Source organism: Pseudorasbora parva, chromosome 11 (genome assembly GCF_024679245.1).
Source record: "Pseudorasbora parva isolate DD20220531a chromosome 11, ASM2467924v1, whole genome shotgun sequence".
NCBI classification, from domain to species: domain Eukaryota; kingdom Metazoa; phylum Chordata; class Actinopteri; order Cypriniformes; family Gobionidae; genus Pseudorasbora; species Pseudorasbora parva.
The window spans coordinates 32,090,332-32,101,272 of record NC_090182.1 but is presented as its reverse complement, the minus strand read 5'-3'; the positions used below and the strand labels follow the sequence as shown (position 1 = coordinate 32,101,272).

General features: G+C 38.4%; 1 protein-coding gene across 2 annotated transcripts; it reads right to left on the bottom strand.

The window, feature by feature from the left end:
- Positions 1-940: 940 nt before the first annotated feature.
- On the bottom strand, positions 941-10,418 carry atox1 (antioxidant 1 copper chaperone). Of its 2 annotated transcripts, none has more exons than XM_067457816.1 (4): positions 10,321-10,418; positions 10,076-10,148; positions 9,684-9,833; positions 941-1,338 (listed from the first exon to the last, which is right to left on the bottom strand). In XM_067457816.1, the coding sequence occupies exons 1-3, from the start codon at positions 10,324-10,326 to the stop codon at positions 9,709-9,711; spliced, it is 204 nt and encodes a 67-aa protein (XP_067313917.1). In that variant the 5' UTR covers positions 10,327-10,418; the 3' UTR covers positions 941-1,338; positions 9,684-9,708. The 2 variants fall into 2 exon arrangements, with proteins under 2 accessions (XP_067313917.1, XP_067313916.1); XM_067457815.1 differs by having other exon boundaries at positions 941-1,254.
- Between the last annotated feature and the right edge of the window lie 523 nt (positions 10,419-10,941).

Below are 10,941 nucleotides of genomic sequence, written 5' to 3'. Positions count from 1 at the left end.
GAACTATCCTTTTAACAGATCTTTAACAGGGGGTCTACCACGGATTTTTAAACAATTGTTTTGCAAATTCAACCAATCCTAAAAAAAAAAAAAAAAATCAGATAACGTGTTTCACTTTCAATTCACATTAAAATGTATTACGTAAAACTCTCATATTTTAACCGCTAATAGTAATAGATATACAATAATATTATAAATACATAAATGTATGCATATCTTAATCCACAAAAGGGGTCATTTTAGGCTGAAAAAACATGCTTAATAATAATTTAAAAAAAATGCTGCCTGGAAAATGGATGTTTTATTGAAAGATAACATTGCCCCCTACTGCTGAAACGAGGGCAGTTAAAAACACAAGCCCACTGACAGAAGTTTTTTTTTTTTTTTTTACTGTAATCAATATAGATGAATGCATTACCTCATTAGGTGCCTTAAGGTGTTATGTATAAAATCAAATGAAATCAAGTTGAAAGAGCCAGAATTATATTATAAGTATTTTTAAGCATAACATAATTTGTTATATATTTGTTTAAATTGATCTGATAATATTTGACCTCAGGTATAAAAAAGTATAAGCATATAAATTATATTGAACTGAAACTAAAACCATAACAAAATAAATCATTACTTGCAATAGTATAAACATCATCTGAAATAAAATATATAAAAACATAACACCTATCTTTGTTTACTATCTTAACTAATGTCTCATTTTCATTGTTTAACTTGATGTAATAAAATAATGAAATAGGACAAAAACTGAAATAGAACTTAAAATCTATAAACTATTTCAAACTTATAAAAATGACAAAAACACACATTTGAATTTAAAATGAAATGGGAAAATATACAAATAAAAACTAATTCAAAATATTCTCAAGAACTATAAAATGATCTCAATTATACTAAAACAACACCAGTAATGGACAAACACCAAACATTCAGAATATTTTGTTTTCCTCTACATAAATAAAGGAATCTTTATTTGAATTATCATCTGGATACTTTCAACCATTTCAAGCAGACAAGTGTGGCATGAAAACAACCACATTGTAAAAAGTTACATTTCAACATTATTATAACTGACAAAAACAAAAAAAAACAAAAAAAAACAGCCATTATCAATTTTATAACTACTCTTCATGATGCTCTGCTGAACAGATCTCCTTCAGTGGTCCCGAAGATATGCGATGTTTTATCTGATGTGTAATGTACGGTCCCACTTCATAATCATCAAAGCAGCACAATTCTGACCTATTAAAACATGGTTCAACATAGATTTTAATCCGTGTCCTCTTTAGATAATATCAACAGCAATATTTCTTTGTGGCAAAATCACTATGAGAAAGAAGAAAATAATATTAATGAAAGCTTCACAACCTGAATTATACACAGATCAGGTATAACATTATGACAGGTGAAGTGAATAACACTGATTATATCCTTATCACAACACCTGTTAGTTGGTGGGATATATTAGGCAGCAAGTGAACATTTTGTCCTTTTAGAAGCAGGAAAAATGGGCAAACTTAAGGATTTGAGTGAGTCTGACATCTCCAAAACTGCAGCTCTTGTAAAGGTGTCCCATGGTGACCACTGTCCACTGCTGAAAGCACCAAAAGTGGGCACGTAAGCATCAAAAGTGAACCACGGAGCAATGGAAGAAGGTGGCCTGGTCTGATGAATCACATTTTCTTTTACATCACGTGGATGGCCAGGTGTGTGTGTCACTTACCTGCTGAACACATGGCACCAGGATGCACTATGGGAAGAAGGCAAGCCGGCAGAGGCAGTGTGATGCTTCGGGCAATGTTCTGCTAGGAAAACTTGGGTCAGGCCATCCATGTGGATGTTACTTTGACACGTACAACCTACCTAAGCATTGCAGACGTTTATACTCTTTAATAGAAACGGTATTCCCTGGTGGCTGTGGCCTCTTCCAGCAGGATAATGCGCCCTGCCACAAAGCAAAAATGATTCAGGAATGTTTTGAGGAGCACAACAACGAGTTTGAGGTGTTGACTTGGCCTCCAATTTTCCCAGATCTCAATCCAATCAAGCATCTGTGGGATGTGCTGGACAAACATGTCTGATCCATTGATGGCCCACCTCCCAACTTACAGGACTTAAAGGATCTTCTGCTGACATCTTGGTGCCAGAGGCCACAGTACACCTTCAAGGGTCTAGTGGAGTCCATGCCCTGACGGTTTAGGGTTGTTTTAGGGCAGGCAGCAAAAAGGGAACCAACACAATATTATGATCATAATGTTATGCCTGATCTGTGTATATGCTTTCATAAGAACTTAAGAAGAATATATCCAGGCATATTAGGGCATTAGAAAGCAGAGACAACACTGATTTAATGGATGCTTAGCAGCCATGCTTAGCAGAGGATGGAAACTAACAGCCAAACATATATGTTACGGCCTATTGTTAAAAAAAACCTTTGAACTTTCAAGTAAATCCTGTCTGACTAAAAACTTCCAAGGCTAGTTTTCAATGATGTGCGTTTAAAGAAGCCTAATAACATAAAACACATCACTATTTTTAATAAAAGGATATACCAGTTAGACAATTACAATAACAATCAGTTAAAGGGATAGTTCATCCAAAAATTCAAATTAGCCCATGATTTAATCACCCTCAAGCCATCCTAGGTGTGTATGACATTCTTCTTTCAGAGATGAATACAATCTGAGTTCTATTTTTAAAAAAAGTCCTGGCTAATTCAAGCTTTATAATAGCAGTAATTGTTGTTCTGTTTTTCAAGTCCATAAAAATCTGTATCTGTCCGTCAAACTTTCTCCACACAGCTTTAATAAAGGCCTGAAGCGAATTGATGCGTTTGTGTAAGAAAAATATCCATATTTACAACTTTTTGTAAAGTAAAGTTTCGGCCAATCGCCTTCTGTGTACAATTTATGGAAAACGTGTTGAAAGTGCCTCTGCATTTCAAGATGCTTAAAGGGTTAGTTCACTCAAACATGAAATTGATGTCATTAATGACTTACTCTAATGTCGTTCCACACCTGCAAGACCTTAGCCTAGAAATCTAGACGCACCCTAGCGGCAGCAAATTTAATTTGCCCGCAAGTTTCGTCTAGGAACTCTCAATACCATTCTGAGCTGTATTCCTCAAAATCTGGACGGCCCAATCACATCATGTATAGAGTCGGCGGGCGGGGCCATAATGACGATGGCCGAGTTGCGTTTGCGTGCTTCTAGTAAACACAGAAACTGGCGAACGGCGGCGGCCTTTCGAATTAGCTCTGACCGCGACTCTGGAAGACTTGGAGTTAAGCTTTTCTCTGAGAAAAGAACAAAGAGCGGCACTGAAGTCATTCTTAAAAAGGGAAGATGTGTTCGTAGTTTAGCCGACCGGATACGGCGAATGTTTAATCAGTCAGCGAGCTCTGCTTCACCGTCGTTGCTCTGGTTGGTGTAGCGCTATCCTATCGCGTGCAGAGGGAGTTTGAAAGACAACCGTTTATCCCGCCCCTCAGATTGAGCCCTGTCTATGGTGAGTTTCCAGACCAAACATCTTGATGTGGGTCTGGCTTGTCAGGCTAGCAAGACCTCTGTTCATCTTCAGAACACAGTTTAAGATATTTTATATTTAGTCCGAGAGCGTATGGAAGTGTATGCACACTATACTGTCCATGTCCAGAACGGTAATAAAAACGTCAAAGTAGTCCATATATGACTAGAAATGTATGTGTAGAACGTTAATTTAATCAATTTCATTTTTGGGTCATATAATGCCATATAAAGGGGTCATATAATGACATTTTTGTACAAGTTAATATGATTCTTTAGTGTCTAAATGAAAAGTTTGTAATATACTTTAATTAAAAATGCTCCTTAATATTGTATGAAAACACTCATTTTACCTGGACAAGCAAGCCATTCTAGTGCATTTAAATGCTAATGAGCTATTCTCACCCCGCCCCTCTGTTTTGTGAGCCGCTTTGACACACACTCCCGTGCAGTGTTGCTTTGACAACAGTTGCAGTATATTTTGGAGAAAGAATGGCAACGGGAGTCTGTGAAGACATATCGTATCAATTTGAACCCAGAACAAGATGACGGCCGGGGAGCTGGACATTTCTGAATGTAATATCACTTCAATCTATCTTTGTATGCACTGGCAGGGTAACGTTAGCGCTAATGCTATGTGTTTACTGATATATACATTCATTGACAGATTGACGTTACAGCTAATGGTCATGAAAAATGTTTTTTTTTTGGTAAATGTAGGATTGTCAGTGATGCGTAAGGTTATCTATACGTTATGCTGGGTACACTACACACCAAAATATTTTTTACATCTTATATGATTTTCAAAATATGATAGACCACAAACATGAGGACAAATAATCCTAGATTTAACCGTATTGCTCCTAAAGTGTGTGGTGTGCCATGATGTAACAAAGACAGCACACCACACACAAACAGATTTTAAACCAGAGTCCTGACTGTAAACACAGGAAATCTCGCGAGACTTCAGGCGGAGACACCAAGGGGGTAATCTAGCACTCGGAAAGCATACCATCCATAGCGGCGGCCATTGCTAACCTAACCAAGCCATGCTCTTTTTACTTAGTAATTTTGTCTTTTTTCTAAAATATCTAATGTCTAAATATCGAAAAATTCTTAAACCAAGTAGTGAAACTGAGTTTTAGTTATCAAGTTTTTTTCTAAACCTTTCAGTGTTTAAGCAATTTTATTGATAAATCATAGAACAGTGTTAACAATACATTTCTGCGCTACTGAATGGCTTTGTGTGAGGCATGCGCTAACTTCCCGTGATGTGCGATCGCCTATGTTTGTGCGTTGCAATGCAGCACGCATTAGTTTAGCGTGATAATTAATGTGTGCACAATAAGTGTGCATTCTCCCGATCAATTTTGAGCATCTAGATGGTATAATAAACATGTCTTGTGGAGAGCTCTCGGAGTATGCAATTATTTGTCAATTTAAACTGTTGAAAACAGAGCCTGCGTGTCAGGAAATTGCCTATCCTGTTGCGCCCTTTAAAGTCCAGTGACTAGTCGATGTCAAGTTTAAAGCGTTATGGCAGAGCATTAAAGTCGACTAGTCGATAAGTCGACTTGTTGGTGCAACCCCTACTGTACTATGAAGCAGGGATGGGCCAAATGTTGTGGAGCTGAGCAAGGCCACTTGAGCAATTGTTACACAAACACACGCCTCGTGAACAGCAGGACTTTTATTATGACGGGACAGGACATGGTCGCCGGCGCTATTTCCACTTTTACGGTCCATGAGTATGAGGTAATGCTGCTTTGTTTATCATATTAGATAAATTTAAGTGTGTTTAAAATTATGTTATGACTTTACTCTGTGTTCGCTTAGCAGCTGCTGTGAAACTTGTTCACACAACTAAAAGTAAAGCGCTTCTGCCAAATACAACCGGAAACTGAGGTTAACGCAAATATGACGCAATTGACAGGCGACTCCCTCAGACGTTATGCTCGGACGTTAGGGCTGAATGACATTCTGTTTTAACATTGACATCGCGATGTGCACGTGAGCGATAGTCACATCGCCGGCACATGCGATGTGAAGGGTAGTAGCCCATGGTGTATTAAGAGAACGGTAGCATACAGTAAACATGAGTTTGTTGCTGGAGTGACATGCACATTCCACGTTCCTGCACAGTGATTGGTTCGCTGTGCCGCTGCTCACCGGGGCTCACGGCCAAACATTAACTGCTAAAACATTAACTGCTTCGCGACGAAGAGGATCCGCCACAACAACAAAAAAAGGTTTCGTAACAGAAATCATCTTTTTGGGACTATTTCGGCTATAAAAAGGAGGATGTTGACCAAAAAGAGGTAATTGCATGGAGTGTCAGAAAGTTGTGGCCACAAAACAAGAAAACACCACCAATTTGTCTGATCACTTAAAACTTACAGCACCACAAAGTTCTTTACGACGAATACAAAGCAGGGCTCGACATTAACGCTTGTTCCGGGACAAGTGGATTTTTTGAAGGGACAATTAAAGAGAATTTTACTTGCCTGACGTACAGGAGCCTGATTAAAACAAAAAATAACTAGCGAATCACCAAAATGCAAGAATGTTTGTGCATTAGTGTAAGTGGCGATTGATAGTGGATAACAATATATAATGAACTGAAGATAACAAGGGTCGCGCTGTTGACGCTCGTGCAGCCTCTCAAGGAGAAATTACAACTCTAGAGCGTTTTCCTGAATACCATCACGACTGAAAATGACACTGATTTCATATGACAGTTCCATAAACAACTAATTAACATTACAGTTTACATTTTATTTGCAATATTAAGTGTTTTTGTTCTATTTCAGCAGTGAAACTCGTTCACAGCAGACCCATAACGTGTCTCACTCACAGCAACAAGTGTGGTACTGAATCGAATCGTTTGAATGAATCGTTTGAATGAACGACTCAGTGACTCACTCATTAAGACGGTCACCTGCTGCCATCTACTGGAGGTTTAGTTTCATGTTTGCACATACTTTCCAACATTTATTTATGTCACTTGTAATGAAGCTTGCTTATTAGAGAAATTATTAATATCATGGAATGGTAATTATTGACTTTAGCCTGGATTGATGGGTCTCAATATCGCAATATATATTGTTGGGGGAAAAAATATCGCAATGTAATTTTTTTCCAATGTCGTGCAGCCCTATCGGACGTCCCGTCTCCTTGGTTAAAATAGCAATTTTCTCGCAATTTACAAATAGTTGGAAACATTTGGGATATTGTAAGTACTCAACTGAACAAAACATATAACACTGGCCTAGTGGTTTTTGGATATTTTACTGCAAAAATAGTACACCTTTAAGCTACCAGGTACGCTCGTCAGACATACGCATTTTAAACTGCAAGAAGGCACTTTCAACACTTTTTCCACTGCAGGCGATCGGCCGAAACTTTACTTTATAAAGTTTAAAATATAGATTTTTTTTTTCTTACACAAATGCATCAATTCGCTTCAGGCTTTATTAACCCCCCAGAGCTGTGTGGAGCAAGTTTTTTTGACAGACAGATGCATTGTTTATGTAGCCTGATGTGATCATACTGAATTCTAGTCAGAATTCTGTGTGTTTAGTCTGTGATTATGAGCTGTGTTTCAACAGAACCAGGAAAGACCTTAATTGGATAGAGCTACAACCAATTAGAGCGACGAAGCGACGCATTACGCTAGTTGTCAAATGTTAACAGAGCTCAACTGGACTGTGTCGCCAAGTCCCCGTTTTTTCCGTGGGTTGTTTTATATGTCCGCAGGTTGAAGCGACTATTATGTGATATACAGACCCATGAGTGTGAATTTTATCAGGCTACCTTGCCAAAATAACACACATTTTACCTCCCAAACACAATTTTTTCCCACCGAGAAGCTATTGTTTTGGGCTAGAAGTTGGCAGATTTTGTTGTAAAAACTTGGCAACCCTGTCTGCAAGCGCGCTGGAATAAACGATCTTTGCCGGTGTTGTAAAAAAATAAAAGAATTTAATGATACACAGAGTACTTACCCAACATGATCATCATTTTTGAGAGAAATAGTGAAGGTGAATGCATATACAAACAAGCTCTCTGTTTAGGATTCGAACAAATATACTCCTGAACAAAATTTTAAGACCAGTGTATGCATTGCAAGTTTTACACATTTCACACTTGTGGATCATAACCGGGTTGTAAGTGCTGATTCAAAATGCCAAAAGAAGAAACAGGAGCAAGAGACCAAAAAATAGACAGTAGGCAATTTATTGAAAACTGCATTTAAACTCAAACAGGCCGTTCATCAGCTGATCAAAAGTTTAAGACCATAGCCAAAAAAGGACAAATCTGCACAAAAATATAGCTTTCATGTCATTGTCCTTCAAGCAGTCATACTGTCAAGATCTCCTGATGGCAAAGGCAAAAAGGATTTCTCTCTTTGAACGTGGCCGGATTGTTGAGCTGCACAAGCAAGGCCTTTCGCAACGCGCCATCGCTGCTGAGGTTGGACGCAGTAAGACAGTCATTTTACTTTTCTTAAAAAATCCTGAGAGTTATGGGACAAAAAAGTCAAGTGGTAGACCCAAAAAGATTTTACCTGCACTGAGCTGCAGGATCCAACGGGTTGTCCGTGAAGACACAGGTCGATCCTCAACTCAAATTAAGGCCCTTACTGATGCTGACAGCAGCCCAATAACCATAAGATGTCATCTGCTAGAGAAGGGCTTCAAGAACAAAAAACGTCTTCAAAGGCCACGTCTCCTCCCACGACACAAACTTGCCCATTTAGAATTTGCAAGGGAGCACCAAACATGGGACACTGAAAAGTGGAAGAAAGTTTTATTCTCTGACGAGAAAAAATTTAACCTGGACGGCCCTGATGGCTTCCAATGTTACTGGCATGACAAGGAGATCCCACCTGAGATGTTTTCTATGCGGCACAGTGGAGGAGGCTCCATCATGATCTGGGGTGCTTTTTCCTTCAATGGGAAAATGGAGCTTCAGGTTGTACAGGGGTGTCAAACGGCGACTGGCTATGTGGATCTGTTGCAGTGGGCATCCCTCTTGACGGAGGGCTCCCGTCTGTCGGTAATGACTGGGTCTTTCAACAGGACAACGCTGCAATTCACAAAGCCCGCCTGACGAAGGACTTCTTCGAGGAGAAGAACGTTGCTCTTTTGGACCATCCTGCATGTTCCCCTGATCTAAATCCCATTGAGAACATTTGGGGATGGATGGCAAGGGAAGTTTACAAAAATGGACGGTCCGTTCCAGACCGTGGATGCCCTTCGTGAAGCCATCTTCACCACATTGAGCAAAGGAACACCAGCCCTCCTGGAAACAGTGGCATCAAGCATGCCGAAACGAGTTTTTGAAGTGATCAACAAGAACGGTGGGGCTACTCACTACTGAGTCCTTTTTTGACACTTTTAGTACTGTTGTGCGTTTATTTTTTGGACTATGGTCTTAAAATTTTGATCAGCTGATGAACGGCCTGTTTGAGCTTAAATGCAGTTTTCAATAAATTGCCTACTCTCTATTTTTTGTCTCTTGCTCCTGTTCCTTCTTTTGGCATTTTGAAGCAGCACTTACAACCCGGTTATGATCCACTAGTGCGAAATGTGTAAAACTTGCAATGCATCCCCTGGTCTTAAAGGGTCATGAAACCCCAAAACACTTTTTTTGAGATGTTTCATGACCCTTTAAGATTTTGTTCAGGAGTGTATAATCCAAGCCCCTTTGATGACGTGCATGATTACGTTACTGTTTATCATCTGTCCGTCATCGTCTAAAGCCCACCCTGATGATTTCATTGGTCCGAACAGTTTCTGTTCAGGGATAATTACTCCTCTATTGATCGAGGCCAGACCGAACCGCCCAACCTAAAAATTTTGTGGGCGGGGCTAAGTTCAGCTGGCATCCAGGCTATTGTTTATGGACAACAATTACTGCTATTATAAAGCTTGGAATAGCCAGGACTTTTTAAAAAATAAACTCTAAAAGAAGAATGTCATACACACCTAGGATGGCTTGAGGATGAGAAAATCATGGGGTAAATTTCATTTTGGGGTGAACTATCCCTTTAATATGTTTAATCTGGCAGATATATTTAATCACATTTTAATCAATAGTACTTTTCAAATAATGTGATTGAATTTCAAATACAAGCATCTCACCATATCATTTTTAATGTGTCATTTTTCATTTTGGACCGACGTAGGTAACAGTTTTCCCAGTCTTTTTCAGTGTTTCCAGAAGAACATCCTTATCTTTGTCTGACTCAATGAAGACCTTCTTATTGGGGAGATCAATGTTGAACTTGACATCTGTTGAGAAACACAACTGAACTATGAACCATGTCAAAGGCTTAAATGGACTTTGACTATGTCCCCGCATTAAAAAGTACATCTCATAAAAAGAAATGAACATGAAGCTACATTGTGGATGTATTTAACCACTGTAGTCTCACTTTCACAAACATCTAGTTTAAATAGTTATGACAGGTACACACAGATCGAATGCCGTAAACCAGGAGACTGTTTGAAATGTGAAATACTTAAAAGCCTACCCAGTTTGTTAAGCACTCGAGTTACTGCACCAGAGCATCCCTCACATGTCATGTCAACAAAAAACTCGTGAGTCTGTCATGAGAAAAGAAAACACATTGGATTGAATTCTTCTAAAGACGAATAGCAAGCTTGCTAACGTTACAAAGCTAAGAGCCTGCTAAGTTATCTAAAATAGTGATAGGATATCTAACAATCTAGCAGCAGATCTTTGTGAGTTATTTTTTTAGATTGAATGTGCAATTACCGTCATGATCGATCCGATTGTCTGTGCGACTGCGAGCTCAAGACTACAGAGTGACAAGTACTGCTACCGTACAGACGATGACGTGTGTTTAGTTTAGGGCTCGTCACAAAATGTGTAAAATTTTCTGACGAGCGTTAATTTGAACCACAACTAACTAAACGTACATATATCCGCTCACATTATACATGTTGCGAGATATTCTATATACTAAATATCACGTTTGTGTTACGAGGCAATGAGTTAATTTTCGGATAATACGAGTTTTAAACACGTAGGCTACAATACATAATTTTACATGATCCCTTTTTATTGACGCTCCCACTCCCACCCCCACTGCAGGCATTAAAAGTAAAATCAAATCAAATAAATCAATAAAAAAAAAAACAATAATGGTTCGAAGAATTATAAGAACGAGTTACTTTTCGAATAATTTAAGTGTACAATAAACACGTAGCCTACCATACTTTTACATGCCCCTTTTCGCTTGTCGCATGCATTAAAAAAAAAAAAAAAAAAAAAAAAAATTATATATATATATATATATATATATATATATATATATATATATATATATATATATATATATATATATATATAATAAATTTAATGTTGAAAGAATTG

Bases quoted from the DNA above. Each gene is read 5' to 3' on its own strand.
- atox1 (XM_067457816.1), bottom strand. The intron at 9,834-10,075 runs GTAGGCTTTTAA...GTTTCTCAACAG, and splicing joins TCGAGTGCTTAACAAACTGG to ATGTCAAGTTCAACATTGAT.